At 40.1% G+C, this 17,419-nt stretch overlaps 2 protein-coding genes across 2 annotated transcripts in view; one reads left to right on the top strand and one right to left on the bottom strand.

The window, feature by feature from the left end:
• Positions 1 to 942: 942 nt before the first annotated feature.
• Positions 943 to 17,419, bottom strand: part of Trappc3l (trafficking protein particle complex subunit 3L) — a 56,157-nt gene continuing 39,680 nt past the window's right edge. Inside the window, exons 5-6 of the mRNA XM_004660652.2 lie at positions 7,526 to 7,711; positions 943 to 1,311 (exon numbers count right to left, since the gene is read on the bottom strand). Coding sequence (XP_004660709.1) covers positions 1,192 to 1,311; positions 7,526 to 7,711 — 306 coding nt within the window. The 3' untranslated portion in view covers positions 943 to 1,191. The remainder of the gene's footprint in view (positions 1,312 to 7,525; positions 7,712 to 17,419) is intronic.
• Calhm5 (calcium homeostasis modulator family member 5) lies at positions 10,659 to 16,177 on the top strand. Its single transcript, XM_004660651.2, has 2 exons — positions 10,659 to 11,230; positions 15,281 to 16,177. Exons 1-2 carry the CDS (start codon positions 10,691 to 10,693, stop codon positions 15,668 to 15,670), a joined length of 930 nt encoding a protein of 309 aa, XP_004660708.1. The 5' UTR covers positions 10,659 to 10,690; the 3' UTR covers positions 15,671 to 16,177.

The following is a 17,419-nucleotide window of genomic DNA, read 5'->3' as shown; positions in this document are numbered from 1 at the left end:
ATTTGGAATTTTAAATATGTTCTTCTCACAAGCAAAATATTCTTTGGAAGATTTTTAGAGAATTCCAAATGATTAAGCTTTGAAGTAAGAAAATATCCTCAAAGAATATTACCTCTCATTTGAGAGATTTCTCAGCTGACCCCTAGCAATATTTCATGGAAAAAAAGAAAGCAATCTAGCTAATACTAGCTACTTCCAAATTAAATTAAATTTTAAAACAAAATGAATTAAAATTAAATATTGTTTTTAAATGCTTCAAAATAGATGTCTAAATAATTACCTTGCTTTGGTGATTATGACTAAAGATTAGTTTCAGGAATTTAAGTCACGATAATGTCTGAGAAAACTCACTTTCATAATTCATCAAAAATATGGAAACTGTTGTAAAGGATCTATTTGTGTCTAGGAACTGCCTCTATACAATGTCTCTATTTAGTGCTGAATCATTTCGTTCATTTTTTTTTTTTTTTTTTTTGGTGAAAAGATAACACACAAGCTGCTTACATAGGTGATACCTTTTATTCCCCACATTACTATAAACAATTGAAATGGATAGACTGGATGAGATGGATTGAGTAACATGGAATTCATGCTTTCCATCTTTTTAAAAAAAAAAAAAACATTTAATTCATGTTTGGATGATTATGTCTTACATTGAATGCATTTTTTAATATTTTTATTTCATTAGCAAATTATAAGCTCACTAGTCTCACTTTGTAAAATTAGGCAGTGTCATTTTTATTTTTATTTAGTTATTTGAAAGAGGGAAAGGAGGAGAGAGAGAGAGAGAAAGAGAAAGAGAACGGGTATGCCAGGGCTTCTAGCCACTGCAAACGAACTCCAGATGCACATGCCACCTTGTGCATCTGGCTTACGTGGGTCCTCAAGAATCATACTGGGTTCTTTGGCTTTGCAGGCAAGTGTGTTAACCACTAAGCCATCTCTTCAGCCCTCATGATTGCTATCTTAGAAAGAGATATTTGTGTGTGAAATACTGCTTGCATGAGATTAAAACTGGATGATTTGCAAGCATGAAAAATTCCTCATAACCTGCATTTCAAATTTCTGGTTGATTTATAAGCCTTTCAAAGCTCATGCCATAAGCAAGGCAAAACTCTACGGTTATGCATCTTTAGCTAATATCCATCCACTTGTCAGTTAGCCACCTTGTGGCACTTTGTATGCTATTCTTCATTTTTTCCGTCTATATTTTTTCTCATCCAGCTTTTTCAGAAATGTTATTCCTATTTCTGTCACACTGTCGCCTTTTAGTCTGTCTTGCAAGAATGTAACATCAGCATCCAAATGAACCTAGGAAGAAAAAAGAAAAAAAATAGACATGTGATTCAATTTTATATGAAAAAAAGCTACAAATTTTCCTCAGTCTGTGTTTCCATATTTATTTACTTTCTGAGTGGAATGATGAGACAGAGTTTGTTCTGTGCATGAAGGGTGTTTAACTGTGCCCTTCAGAGGTGGTCTGGCCATGTGTCAGCTTTGTGTTGTGATCTGCTTTAGAAAGGGTGGGTTGTCCAGCGGGGCACAGCCGGGTGGCTGAGAGACTCAAATATGTTAGTCAAGTTTGTTCATGGAATGAGACTTGCTGTAGTCACCTTCTTGTTGCTGACATAAAGCACCTGATCAGAAGCAGCTGATGAGACAGAAGTCTTGATTTTGGTTTATAGTCTCCAGAGGAAGCTTCATGATGACACAGAAAAGCATGGCATAAGCAGTGGCTGGACATCACCTCTGCCACAGCAGGTGGAAAACAGCAGCCAGAGAGCGAGCCTAGTATGGCAAAGAGGAGCTGGTTAAACACCCCCAAGCCTACCTCAACAGCACACTTCTTCCAGTAAGGCTCCTCTTCACAAAGTGCCATCAGCTGAAGGCCAAATATTCAAAAGACATGAGTTTATGGGGGACATAGATTCAAACCATCATAAGACTGAATAATGGGTCTATCTCAAGAAGAATACAAATTCCCAGCTCACAGATAGCCCTCTGCCACTGTAGTTGGCTGAACAGAACTCCCAAAGATAAATGGATTCTGAAAGAATTCCACACAAACTGACTTGCCATAAAGTATTCTGTCATCAGCTAAACAACATAATCATTTATTCTAACAACATTTAGCAATCACTTATGACTTTGAGAGCTTTGAAAAATCAACTAAATAAATTATAAATGTAAAAATTAAATATTGAAATACACACATGAATATTTTATAATCAGGCTTTCTCTTTATCTCGAAAGTATTTCCCAGACAATGAAGGAAGCCCTCTTCTCACATCTGTATTCATTAAAATGTTCATGGAAGAGCAGCACTATATTGCTTATCCACTTTCAACAGAGTACTCATTCAGAGTTATTTTAATTCATTGGGATATATAAGATAAATAAGTGAAAGTATCTGGTAAACACAAGTAGTAAGTAAAAAATTCCAGAGTCTAGCAGGCAATCAATTAATATTTATTGAACCTTATCTGACTCACTCTTCTCCTTCACGGAGAAATCCTAGTCAATGAGCCTATGTTTGTTAAACAATAGGCTTCCATACACCCAATTATCTGGCTCATAAAGAGTGCAAATTCCCTGCTTTGTGGTACTGATGGTCCAAAAGAAGGAACTAAAGTATGCTTTGAAATATAGACCCTTGAATCACTGTCAGATAATTCTTCCATAAGGTTCTTTTGATGTCTTTCAAAATGTAACAGAAAACCAATTAAAATAACACAGAGACTATGCTGAAGCTCTTTGGATACATGGAGCCATATGACTTCTGATACCTGTTATTCAGCCTATTTAATCCAGTTGTCCATGAAAGCTAGAAACTTCTTTTTCCTATTTTTGTCCTAGTTATATGGCTCATCCATTTTCATGTAATCTCCTAACACTCTCCTTTTTTCCTTCCTTGGTATCATGACTGTGGTGGTTTGATTCAGGTGTCCCCCATAAATTTACGTGTTCTGAATGCTAGGTTCCCAGCTGATGGAGATTTGGGAATTAATGCTTCCTGGAGGGAGTGTATTGTTGGGGGTGGGCTTATGAGCTTTATAGCCAGTTTCCCCTTGCCAGTGTTTGGCACACCCTCCTGTTGCTGTGGTCCACCTTATGTTGGCCAGAGGGTGATGTCCACCCTCTGCTCATGCCACCATTTTCCCCTGCCATCGTGGAGCTTCCCCTCAAGCCTGTAAGCCAAAATAAATCTCTTTTTCCCAGAAGCTGCTCTTGGTTGGGTGATTTCTACCAGCAATGTGAACCGGACTGCAACAATGACCATTGATATAGAATGAACTTAAAGTGATCTATAGTGGAAGCACATAGCCATGAATAACACACTATTTCTATAGTTTTACATGTTTGTATTATCTATAATCCTTCCCCCTACTTATAAAAACTAATAGTATATGTCTGGATCTTTTTCAGGTAATTAACAATACATGCCCACAGTGGTTACTAGCTGGCCCCAACACTCCTAAAAGTGAAGATTATGGAGGTCCGTACAGATTGCTTACTGGTTAAGGCACTTGCCTGAAAAGCCAAAAGACCCATGTAAACCAGATGTGCAAGGTGGCACATGTGTCTAGAGTTTGTTTGCAGTGGCTAGAGGCCCTGGCATGCCCTCTCTCTCTAAAACAAATATATAAAAATAAAATATTTACCAGGGGTGGTGGAACATGCCTTCAATCTCAGCACTTGGGAGGCTGAAGTAGGAGGATCACTATGAGTTTGAGGCAGCCTGAGACTTAGTCCAGGTCAGCCTGGGCTAGAGCAAGATCCTACCTTGAAAAACAAAAAAAAAAAAAAAAAAAAAAAAAAGATTCTGTGTTTGTTAGCTAGTCTCTCTTCCTTCATTATCATTGTATCTTCATCCTATGACAGACTATATTTCCCATCTATTTTCCTCATAAAAGCTTTTCTAGAGGCCCTTCCTGAGCTTTTGGTAAGTGATATGACTAATTATCAGGTCCTGTTTTACTTAACTTTGGTATTGAACTTGATGTTAATCATTTCCTCTTTCAGTATTCATTTCTGTGGATTCATTCTTTCATGGTATTTCCTGCTTTTGATTATTCCATCTTTAAATCCTCTATAGCCTTCATATGCTCTGTTTCACTTAGTATATTCTATTTCTTAGAATTCTAACTATAGTTGCATTTTCTTCCTACCTTATAGTCTCTCTCTGGGTTTTATTGCCAGTTCCAGTGTCTGTTCCCTCAATTCTTCCTGTGGACTACAAACACACATAAACAACTAGCGCACACACCAGTGATCCCAGTACTCCAGAAGCTGAAACAGGAGGATTGTGAGTTTGAGGCTAGCCTGGGCTACATAACATGACCTTGTCTCAATATAAATAAAATAAGTAAATTAGAAATGAACAATTTGAGACTGAGAAGATTGTTCAGTGGCTGAGACACTTGCTAGTAATCCTGTTGGCCTGGGTTCAGTTCCCCAGTATGCTTGTGAAGCCAGATACAAAAGTATCTCATGCGAAGGAAAAAACTCAGTAGCAGAGGCCAGTAAGTTAAAAAGGAGATATAAAGGGAAGAGAAAAGAAGGGAGGAGGGTACTTAATAGGTTGGTATTGTATATATATAAATATAAGAATAGATTAACAGGGATGAAAAGGCCCAAAGTGAGGTCAGGGGAAGAGACTGAGTAAAGGAAAGGTGGAGGGAAGGCTAATCAAAATCTGAGGATGCAAATAAATCATATGGAATCCTCTGGTTTTGGACAATGGAACACTCAGAAGCCATAGATCACTGTTAGAAAATTTTCAGTGCCAGGGATGGGGTACCTCCAGTGAGTTGTTGGCCAGGGAGGTCCCTGATGTCCCCAAAATGTTATAGGCCATTGCCAAGGCCCTTGGTCTCCCACCAGGAATAGATGGTAAGACCCTATTGCTGAAGACTCCACATACTTGGACTGCAAGGCCACTGAGAAATCCTGCTGGAACTGAGCTGATAACCTCCTCCAAGTAGACCAGCTTACAGAAAGCTGGAAGAAGCCATTCTACATGTAGTTCAATGGGAGAAAGAGATACCACCAGTGAAGATACTCAACAGTGGACACGGCAAGCCTTATAATTGACCAGCCAGGTCAAATGAGCCAACAGGTGCAATAGTGGCACGTCTGTCATGGTGGAAACCAACTTCCCTCCAATTGGACTGGAGGCCCACTCCATGGGGGGGGGGAATACATCCCTGATACTGAAAACTTAAAACAGGGGTAGTCATGAGCCCTGGGGTTGTAACTTCTGCTGATGTCTGGAAAAATGTATATACTATGCTTATCAAACTGCCCAGTAAGCACTTCTCTTAATATTCATACCCTTATATTAACGCTACCCTCACTTTGGGTAGAGAATCTTCTCTTTTCACATGGCAGTGACCTTGGGATGACTCAGAAGGTATCATAGTGCTGGAAAGAAGTGACTGGAGTACTGAGTAACATCTCAATTACACCTTCCAAGGCTCAGGGTCTAATGTGAAAGAGGTGGCAGAAAGAATGTAAGAGCCAAAGGAAGGGCAGGACTCCTTATAACATGCTCCTCCAGAAACAAAATGGCCTGGATATTCATGACCTCACAGTGCCTGACACTACCTACACAAGACCATCATAAGAGGAGGAAAAGATCATGACATCAAAATAGAAGAGAGACTGATTGAGCTGGGGAGGGGATATGATGGAGAATGGAATTTCAAAGGGAAAAGTGGGGGGGGGGAGGGTATTACCATGGGATATTTTTTATAATCATGGAAAATGTTAATAAAAATTGAGAAAAAAATGTATCTCATGCACCTGTGATGGCAAGAGGCCATGGAAACCCATTCTTTTTTTTTTTCTCTCTCAAATACATAAATAAAATTAAGAACTAATACAAATAAAAGAAACAGTTTCTTAGTAGATGTTCTCTATGTATGTGTTTCTAGACATCTCAGTCTCAGCTGGTTCAAGATAGAGCTCCTTCCTTTGTCTCTTCCAACCAACTCTAAATGAATGCCTCCTTTGTTCGGTCAATTAATAGTACAACCTGTAGAAGTCCGAATTTCCAAGCTTATAATATGAATCCTGTTTTTCATCAAGTTTGGTGGTTGAATGAGATGTCCCCCATAAACTCATAGGTTTTGAATAGTTGGTCCCCATCTGGTGGCAATTTTGGAGATGGAGCCCTGCTGGAGGAGGTGTGTTTCTGGGGTCAGGTTTAAGGGTGCTACAGCCAGCTCCCCCTTGCCAGAGCTTAGCTACTTTTGTTTCTATCTTTCACTTGCTATGGTAATGAGTGATGTCCAGCCTCTGTTGGTGTCATATTTTCTCCTGCCATCATGAAGACTTAAGACATTAAGACTTTAAGCCAAAATAAACTCTTTTTTTCCCATTAGCTGCTTTTGGTTGGGTGTTTTGTCCAGCAATGCTAAGATAAGTATAACATCAGACTTCTGTAAAGAATTGAAACTTCCTTTTTCTTGATAACCCCTTTCTCAACCTTCTTGTCAGTTCTACTGAACTAATTTGTTTCTGATTCTTTGAATAAAATGTTTTTGGGGTCTTGGGACATTCTGAATCTTCTTCATGGAATTTTACTTTCTCCTGCTTTCTTACCTAAGGGCTTTACCTATTCCTTCAAAAGGTAGCTCAGAGTTTCTCTAAAATCTGTAGGGAGTAACTCTTATCCCAGGTCCTCACCTATCTCTTTATCACCCTTCTTTACACATGACTTTTAGACTAGACAGAAGATTCTCTAAGGGCAGCAACTGCATCTTGTCCATCTTTGCATGCTCAGTGCCTGTCACTTAACAGATGCCAACAAAATGTTATCAGTTACCTCAAAGAATAACTTAGGCATGGTAGCCAGCCTCTAAACTGTCCTGCCATGACCTGTACCTCTTGTCATACAGGCCCTCAGGTCTTTCCCTCCCACATAACACTAGGGTTGGCAGTTCAAACTGTCATGCTGTGATTAAGTCTACAAGGTCTATGTGGCAAGACACTTCATGAAGCCTTGATACAGTGGTCTGTAAGAGACCGAGGCAAGTGTACTTGCTAATAGATTCTCTACCTTCTGCCAAGTCTTCAGGGATTATAGCCCTAAATGCCCTGTGTGTTATTAAGCTATAAAATATTAGCCACAGCCACCAGAACTGCTCCCAGATTTTTTTTTTTTTTTTTTTTTTTTTTTTTTTTTTTTTTTTTTTTTTTTTTGCTGGGCAACTGTTGAGCAATAACCCTAGATCTGTTTTTTGAGTTTTTAAAACTTTGAGTCAGGGTCTCACTAAATTCCCCAGTCTGGGGTTGGACTCACTGTGTAGTGTAGGTTGGCATTGAACTTGCAGTCCTCCACCTCAACTTCCCAAGCAGCTGGGGTTATAGGCCTGCACTGCCAGGCTGGACTTGGTTTCCAAATTTCTCATTCTCAGAAACAGTGTGTTTATTATTTTAAGTTGCTACAATTTGAGCAACTTAATTTGTTATATAGCACCATACAACTAATACACATAGCAAAGTAAAATAAAGGCATTACCATTTCCAGGGCACCTCTGATAATCCCACAGAGTAAATTGCAGTAGCACAGAGAAGATCGCCCAGCAGGGAGCTCCTCCACAAACTCAGCCAAAGGATTCTTATCGAGAATCAGGGAAAATTCATTTCTGCTTAAATTGTTACAGGTCACACTTGGTGTAATTCCCAAGTACATCTTGAAAGCAACCTGCCAGAGAGAAAAAGAAAACACACATACTCTAAAACAAATATCATCTGGACAATCAAATACCCTGTTCCAGGTAGTCAAGCTCACACTAATTTGCAATTTATTGGCCCCATGCCAGAGAGCCTCTTGGAGTGCTTTGCTTTGTATGGAATATACTAAAATTCTAGTTTCTATGGAAACAAAATTGCTGTGGTTCCTCTCTCATTGCCGGGACAAAACCCAACCAGAAAGGCTTATGAGAAGAAAGGCTTTATTCAGCTTACAGTTTTGAGGGGAAGCTTCATCGTGGCAGGGAAAGCATGACATGTGCAGAAAGCTGAGCATCACATCATCTGGGTAGAAGCCATCTGAGAGCTAGCTCTGGCACGAGAGTGCTCTGGGTCAGTAATACCTCTAATCTAGCCCCCAACAACACATCTGCTCTAGCAAGGCTTCATATCCCAAACTGTTACCAGAACCAAATATTCAAAACACATAAAGTTATGGGGGATATATCATTCAAGCAACCCCCAGTTTATTTAAAAAAAAAAAAAGCTGTCTTTAAGGCATTTTAAAAAACACTTTAAAAAAATGACATATCCTTAGGACCATAGAAAATCATATGATAGCAATCACCAACATAGCAATATTGCATTTGCCACATAAAGTTCTGAATTAGAAGAGGTCCAGGGCACACATATCACAGTGGGGAAGCATAGGTCAGAGCAGAAAATGCTTTGGGTAGATGCGAACCAAGGATGTGTTTTTGAATGAAAAGAGAATTGCGGTATTGGGGATGACAGCCCTAAGAAGGAGCAATGGTTACAACATAAACCAGTGGTAAAATAATTTTCCAAAGTGTTTGCTGTTTTATAAGACTAATAATTTTACAGTATAGAAACAGAAGAAATCTTGAACACAGAATTAAGAGCTTTTTTAATACAGTTAGATAAGGAACAGAGGCCCAAAGAGGAAACAAGATGCCACCTTGCCTATCCTGGCAAAACTAGAACTCTGCATCTGATCAGGTCACTCAAGATGACTGTGAGTAATTTCTCAGCAACAGTACTCAATACCTCTTCCCCAATCTGGCATACTTTGATAGGCTGGCCCATCCTGGGTCAGTCCTCTGAGTCCATAAACGAATCATCTCTCTGCCATACATCTGGGTCATAGAAAGGGGTCCACCATGCATATGACCTCTCTCCTTTGGCAGCCTGACTGTGGTTTTGTTCAGAATACTATTGTATCAATTTCTCCCCTTCTCAGCCTGGCTGGGAGATGGGAGGGCTTTTGTTACTTGCCTGAGTATTTTTCTGCTTGCTTCTCCCATGTATTTTGTTTCCATATGTCTTTTCACTTTGCTATATGTATGATATATGATCACTTGAGTCCTTTACTATTTCTCAATCCTCTCTGGCCTTTTATGTTAACGAGGATCATTTGATTCTTATGCTTTGCCTCCCTCATGTGTATTTATACACTTTTCCCCTAGAGACTTCTCAGTGAGGGAGATTCTCTCCCCCAGCTGGGCAAGGAGGAGAATTCCTTTCTAGCCTGAGTCTTTCAGCTAGTCTCCTCCCTGGATTCTAATTCACCCTGAATAAACCTCATAATTCATAAGTTCTCACTAAATAAATTCAATAACTCATAATTTGTCCTTCACAGAGTCCATTTTATCAATTCTTTGTTAAATAGGATAAGGACCCAAAAGTCAGGGTTCACAGGATTTCCCTGCCTCCCAAAATCCTGCATCACTAGCTTCTCATACGAGTTGCCATGACACAGGAAACATAACTTAGTTCTTGGCTTCCAGCCCATTGCAATTTCTTTTCATAAAGCACCCTGGCCTGGGTTTTAAAGCTTACTAAATGGGAATTTGTCAGCTTGATGTGTGGCCATCTTTCAAAGGCCTTAATTAGCTTAATTTTTAAATTAAGAGAAATGAAAGCAATTTTCATAAATTATTTATAATTTGAAGTACAAAGCATTCATTCATTCTTTAATTCATTTATTCAACAAGTGCCTATTGAGCATTGCCTGTTTATCAAGTGCTTACCAGACAATGGGAATTCAATAGCCATTTGCAAAACAAACTATTGAATGAGTATTCAATCCATGTTTGACATATATTTAGGTCCAAAACACATGAACACTGAGTGAACTAGCATTGGCCAAGTCAACAAGTTGGGAGTGGAGGCTGGGCAGAGACAATGGAAATGTGTCCAGGCATGAACTATCATGCTAAGGGTTCAGAGAAGGTCAGTATCTATCCACTTGTGGACAGTGAAAAGCCCTAAAGGTGTAAGTGGTCTAATGCAAAATGGGATCTTCTTTTTGTCAACATGGAATTAAAGTTGTATGTAGAATGGGTATGAGTTCACAGGAGAGACATGAATCAAATCATACCGTGAAATGAGGACTCTTTAAAATACAAACAATTCTTAAGCTTTCCCATACCAAGGAATTTCAGATACCTCCAAGCCGAAAATATGGTTCAAGTCTTTAATGTTTAAAGAGACAGAAAATAAAATCCTTGATTGATTTCCAAAAGCTTAAAGCACACAGCAAGAGAAAACACCATCATGAAACTGCATTTGGAGATTCAATTTGGCTTCCAGTCAATGGCCGGAATCCATTTCTACTAGTGTTGACTCCTTCCACTAGAAAATTCCTAGACTATTATACATAAGAGCATTTCTTTCTGATTTTCAATTGGAAGGAAAGACTGTTTAAAAGAGTCCTATCCCTTTTGAATTTAATTTTCAGTGTTTTTGGTTTGCAGTCAAGTCCCCATATCCACCAGTAGGAGGCATTCTCTGAACACTGTTGGGAAATAGACATTCCTAAGGCATGACATTGTTTCCTTATCTGGCTGAATTCAGCCAGAGAAGGAGGACTGTTGTTTCTAATGAAGAAAGAGCTCCACCCTCGGCCTCTACCACAGCTGCTGTGTCAATAGCAAGGACAAAACGTTTTCCCTCTTTGTGTATCACCAACATGGATGCTTTTCAGAGCATTTTAAAATTCTTTCTTAACCAAAAAACTGCAATTGGCTACAGCTTCATGGCTTTGCTGACCTTGGGAAGTGAACGTCTCTTTTCAGTGGTGGCTTTTAAGTGCCCCTGCAGTGCTGAGAATATGGTCTATGGGTTGGTTTTCCTCTTTGCCCCTGCCTGGGTGTTGCTGATCCTAGGATTCTTTCTGAACAACAAGGCGTGGAAACTCTTCACAGGTTGCTGTGTGAACCCCAGGAAAATCTTCCCCAGAGGCCACAGTTGCCGCTTCTTCTATGTCCTGGGCCACATCACACTGAGTTCTTTGGTGGCACCAGTGATGTGGCTTTCTGTGGCGTTGCTTAATGGAACGTTTTATGAATGTGCCATGAGCGGGACGAGAAGCTCGAGACTCTTGGAAATGATTTGCAAGGGCAAGCCCAGAGAGTGCTGGGAAGAACTTTACAAAGTGTCTTGTGGTAAAACTAGCATGCCACCCATGGACAACGAAGAAGTGAAACTGTCTCTTCAAGCCCAGTCTCAGGTAAGGACAATCTCGCCTTTTTCACTCAGCATGAGCTAGAAGCATTGTCTCTGTGCTCTTTTAGCCAAAGTGGTCTGTATCCTACAAGAGCCGTTTGAAACTAAATGGAAAGTGGAATAGGATCCAACATTAAGACAATCTCAGGAAAAGCTTTTTGGAGGCAGGATGATACAGTAAAATTGCTGACTGTATTATACATTTGCCATTTCCAAAAGAAAATATCCTCTGGGTTATGCATATGTAAATATTTAAGTACTCTAGACAAATCTCCTTGGGTTGACTTTGTAAATAATGCATAACACCAAATCATACACTGAGTGTTAATGGCTGGGCTGTAATTAGAATTTGCTGTCCTATATCTATTATTTATTTTCAGACTGGTTTCTTAGAGAAACACAAACATATTATCCATCTATTAAAATATAGCTGAATCAAATGAGATATTGCTTTTCAAAGTTAGTTGTGATATAATCAGTGTAGAGATTCTCTTGAGTAGTTTCTGGTAACTGCCATGTCTATGTATAAACATTGTCAAGACTGAGAGCTTCCCATCTAATGTAGGACTCAGCAGTATTTAAATAGGCTTCAGTGGAAAGTGACCATATTCCCTGAGGAGAGTATCATTTTTACTGTGTGCTATATAGCTAAAGAAGTTCTTATGTTACTTTAGAAGCTCAAAATTTGGGTCATTGTCTTACTTAAGAGAAAGAAATCATAGTTTCACTAGTTGATGCAAGAGCAGCATGCCATCTCTGCAGGTACAGGAACACAGAGCTAGATGATAGATACACAGCCTTGGCCTGGCCTGGCCTTAGAAGAGACTCATTTCTCATTTGTGAGTGGTGGGAATTGCATTCCCAAAGCCAAAACAAACAATAAGAATAGATAAAAAGAATCATAATTTCTCGGGGATATTGTTTGTTTTAGAATAAATGCCCTCAAATAGGGTCATTTTACTTTTTTTAATTAAAAATTTTTATTAACATTTTCCATGATTATAAAATATATCCCATGGTAATTCCCCCCCTTTACTTTTTTTTTTTTAACAAGGATTTACCTTTACAACAAACACATCAAAATAAAATCTGTTCTTAAAATTGCACATTTCAGACTCGAGAGATGGTTTATCCGTTAAAGGCACTTGCCTGCAAAGCCTAAGGCCCCAGGTTTAATTACCCCATACCCATGTAAGCCAGATAGATACACAAGGTAGTGCATGCATCTGGAGTTCGTTTGCAGTGGCTAGAGACCCTGGTATTCTCATTCTCTTTATCAATCTGCCTCTCTCTCTCTCTCTCTGTCAAATAAATAAATAAATTTTAAAAAATGAATCTTCCAAAGCAGTTAGTAGTAAAGTCATACTTTTTGTAAACTGATGCGCCCCAAACATCACCAAACAAACTTTTTTTGTTTAATTCATAAAGCATATATTAGACAAAACATTTCAGGCTCCTAAATGTCTTCCATCTTTTGTTGAAGGAAGGTATTCATTATAAAAGTTGTGACAGAATGAATGATGCATGGTTTGTGTCCTCAGGCACATGCCTCCATTCAGCCAGTGCCAACTCCAAACATTTATCACTGCGTAAGCTTTTCTTCTCTAAACACAGGTCCAAGAAAAGCAGGCACATCCTGTCATAACTTAGATTGGGCACAATGACCTGTTGACTTTTCAGCAGAATGAGAAGGACCTAAGGGAAGATGCCTGAGAGATGTGGACGAAGGGAGGTGAGGCAATAGCAGGTGCTGACCATGAGGTTCAAATGGCAGCAGGTATCACACAGTCCAGAACAGTAATTGGGCATGTGGGTGGAGGGAGAAGAAGTTCATTCATCCATGGGTGGGGCAGAGCAATAAGAAGCACAGCCGGATGGTTTCTGTGAAGGATGGCAGAATAGAGTAGTGGGAAGAGCTCAGCCTTGGAGTCAGCTGGTTTTGGGCTTGAATCCTGATGTTGCTGCTCATGAGCTCTGTAGCATAGAGTCAGGGGTTCAATGTCTGTGGACCTCATTTTTTGCCTCACAGAAGGTGATAATAACACCTACCTTAGAAAGTTGTTGGAAGGTTTGGACATAATGGATTATAAATGAGTAGAAATATCCCAGGCAGCCACTCTACCAACTGAGCCATATTTCTAGGCCCTATACCATTATCCCTCCATTGAGTCCTTTAAAAAAATTAAAAAGAAAGCTCCCAGAACATGTAGTTCCAAGTTGAGAAGAAAACTACCATGGTTTGGAAAAACAGGACACAACTGGGAGCTGGGATGAAAGCAACCACTATTAGGTTTGGGGGTTTGCAATGGAGAACCGCCACATAGTAATTGAACTTCTGGTGCTGTGAACTATGAGGACAAAATGCAGCCCTAAGGTGAGACCAGTCCAACGCTAATGTCACACAAAAAGTCAAAGAGGACCTAAAGCCAATCAGCTAGGTTCCAACAGCTAGAATTAGCTCAGGTGCTGAGAAGGGACAGCCTGCCCGTAGAAGCCCAGTCACGGGAACAAGAGGAAGATGCTGAAGCAAGGAGGAAGATCTGAGGTAGCCAACCACAAGTCCATTAGACTGAAAGTGAGGATGAGGACTTTCACATGGCGCTGGCTGTGCCTCACTCAGTTATCATGATGTCAAAAGGACATAAGCTCAGAAAGGCTTTTATATAAATGTGTATACATTGGAAAATGTCACCAGATGACAGCGAAAACAGATGAGCTTCATTTCACTGGACTCCTCCCAGTACTCTCAGAGATGGATAACCTTCACATTACAATGGAAGAAACTAAGGCACAGAGAACACTATAGTTAGCAGAAAGTTAGGGCTTAAGCCCAGCTTTTTTAGGGCAGGTATTTATGCAGAGGTTGAGATCCTCCACAGCAATCACAGTAACCCCTCATCTGGGCCAGGGGTTGGGAACTACTAATCTAAAGCTTATTGGCAGCTCTGTCATAGTTCAAAAGGTTTAATTCGCAGATATTGTTTCTGATCTCAAGCAGGCCTATCTGCTGAGGAATATCAAGGGTCATTTCAACTAAAACTCAAGACATTTTAAATGAAATCTGTTAGTTGTCTAAATATAAAATTAATTGCAAAGGTGGAGAATAAAATTGTAGAAACAAATTAATTTTTTTATTATTTATTTATTTGAGAGCGACAGACACAGAGAGAAAGACAGATAGAGGGAGAGAGAGAGAATGGGCACGCCAGGGCTTCCAGCCTCTGCAAACGAACTCCAGACACGTGCGCCCCCTTGTGCATCTGGCTAACGTGGGACCTGGGGAACCGAGCCTCGAACCGGGGTCCTTAGGCTTCACAGGCAAGCACTTAACCGCTACGCCATCTCTCCAGCCCAACAAATTAATTTTGAAGATATGTTGAATTAAGTCAAATTTGGCTTTGAAAATTACAAAAACAGCAGGATCAGTTACATCCAAACAGTACTTTGAATTTTCGAATTACCAAAATTCAGGTTTGGAACAACTCTATCTTTTTTTTTCCCCCAATGTTTAGATAGGCTTTGACTTGTTATAGCTTTAGACTCCTTGTTGTATTATATCTTTTCCCCTTTGCTGTAAACAATAAGCAATGGCTCTTGAGTGTCTGTTGCTCTCTCTAAAGTCACATGGGAAAAATTGATCATTATCTGTGCATATGCATTTATCAACTCTTAAACACCTGGCTAAGAAAACCAATCTTTTGCTCAAATAACCACATTAACTCACATACAGAATTTTTTCCTTCAATGGCTAATACTATTAGGGAACTTTACTTATTTAATTGTTGGATAATTAACACATTTTTACTCTTTTGCATTTGGCAACCTCCTGATTATTTATTTTTTTAACATAAGTAGCAACGTTGGGGAAGAGAATAGATATTAAATCATATTTCATTTTGACTGTCAAAAAGTGTTGAAAATTAGCAAGAATGATTACAAATAAGATGGGGTAATGACTGTGGATTAATTCAGTTATATGCTTCCCCACAATATCCCTCATGTCCCTGAGATGTCATGTTGTGTTGACCTCTTCAGTGTTTGCTTTCTCCCTAAGATTCTAGGTTGGTGCCTGATTTGCTCAGCGTCTTTCTTCTCTCTTCTCACCACTTGTTATGCACGCTGCAGATCTAAAGTAAGCTATCTGCAACTGAGTTTTTGGAAGACGTACGCACAAAAGGAGAAGGAGCAATTGGAAAATAAGTTTCTGGACTATGCCAGCAGGCTGAGTGAGAGGAACCTGAAATGTTTTTTTGAAAACAAGAGGCCAGATGTCTTTCCCATGCCCACGTTTGCTGCCTGGGAGGCTGCTTCAGAGCTTCATCTATTCCACCCAAACCGGCAGCACTATAGCACGCTCCACCGGGTGGTGGATGATGGTCTGGATCCTGCCTCTCAGGACGAGGAGACGGCAATGATCCTTGTGGGTACCGCCCACAGCCTGTAACATTCACCACGGCTGACTCACTGTGTCCAGCAGAACACTCATTCTGACAGTCTCACAATACCTCCCCCCCCCATCTTCCCATAGAGCCTCTTTAGAAAACAACACAAAAGGAAACTGCCTGGAACTTTCAAGTACAATGTCAGGACTTGTCAACCGTTGCAGAGCGATGACAAAGACCCTTTTGGGCTGGTGGAGGGTGAGGCTAAGAGAGCCCAAAGGTTGCTCTCAGATTTTGTGATTCAGCACAAGGACTCATGCAAATGGTCTGCCACTCTATAAATATTCGCCATGTTTTGGGGTTGGTGTTGAAGCAGTGGCTTGTGAGGGAATGGTATGCACAACACAGTTTGCTGTACCCAGGCCTCTGCTGAGGGTTGTCAGATATTCTTGTGTAAATCCATTCCTACTGCCTTTCAAGATGGATGAAATCGCCGGGCATGGTGGTGCACATCTTTAATCCCAGCACTCGGGAGGTACAGGTAGGAGGATCGCTGTGAGTTCGAGGCCACCTTGAGCCTATAGTGAATTCCAGGTCAGCCTGGGCTAGAGTGAGACCCTACCTCGAAAAAAGAACAAAAAACAAAACAAAACAAAACAAACAAACAAAAAGATGGATGAAATCCTATCATTAAGCATTCACTCCCTCGGAAACCGAAGTACTAAGTTCTTAAAAATAACCAACTGAAAGAATAGGATCTACAGTTCAGACTTCTCTATTTTGTACATGTTTTCCCTGTAAACAGGAAGTATGCCCTTGAAAGCAGGTCTGCATCATGACTTCTGTGGGCCAGACCACTTTTGGCTTTACAGACAAATTTATACATTCAAAACATTAATTACATAACACACACATACAAGACTGCATTGACATACAAAGATATTAATGCTATATATTAAACATTTTCTCAAATAATCCATTGATTTCTTTCTACTTTCAAAATTTAAAGCACTTTCATGGGCGCCTTCTAGTTTTGTGGGCAGAATGACTATTAAGTTGTGGGTATGCCTTAGTGTGAGCTGCTATAGCCAAATGCCATAGACTTATATATCTTATAAACATGATTCCATAGCTATTCTGATTTATAAGTAGAAATACATGTTTTGTCTTCATACGCATTTCTGGCACAAAGCTTCTAAAACCCTCAGAATTTCCATGATGTGTGTGTGTGCGTGCGTGTGTGTGTGTGTGCGTGTGTGTATGATACTAAGAAGGTGGCTCCTATGAAAACCCTCAGAATTTCCATGATGTGTGTACGTGCGTGTGCATGTGTGTGTGTGTGCGTGTGTGTATACTAAGAAGGTGGCTCCTATGTAGCTAAGGATAGGGCTGGTTGCCAGCTTGAAGTGCTATCTTCTTGTTTCCAGAAGTAGAGATGGATTGAAGGTTGAGTTCATCACTGATGGCCCACGATTTAATTAATTATGCTACAGAGTAAAAGAAGGTTCTGAGAACACCTGGGTTGCTACATGCTCTGGGAGGGGATGGGAGCTCTGCGACCCTCCAGCCTTCCACTTTGCTCAATGCTTCTACCAGGTGGTTCTTGTGCCATGTATATATATATGTTGTGGTGGTGGTGGTATTTTGAAGTAGGGTCTCACTCTAGCTCAGGCTGACCTGGAATTCACTATGGAGTCTCAGGGTGGCCTTGGGCTCATGGTGATCCTCCTACCTCTGCCTCCTGAGTGCTGGGATTAAAGGCGTGTGCCACCATGCCCAGCTGTGCTATATATTTTTAAGAAGTAAATAAG

Source organism: Jaculus jaculus, chromosome 7 (assembly GCF_020740685.1).
Source record: "Jaculus jaculus isolate mJacJac1 chromosome 7, mJacJac1.mat.Y.cur, whole genome shotgun sequence".
Classification (NCBI taxonomy): Eukaryota; Metazoa; Chordata; class Mammalia; order Rodentia; family Dipodidae; genus Jaculus; species Jaculus jaculus.
Note: the sequence above shows the minus strand (reverse complement) of the source record. Positions and strands in the feature narration are given on the sequence as shown.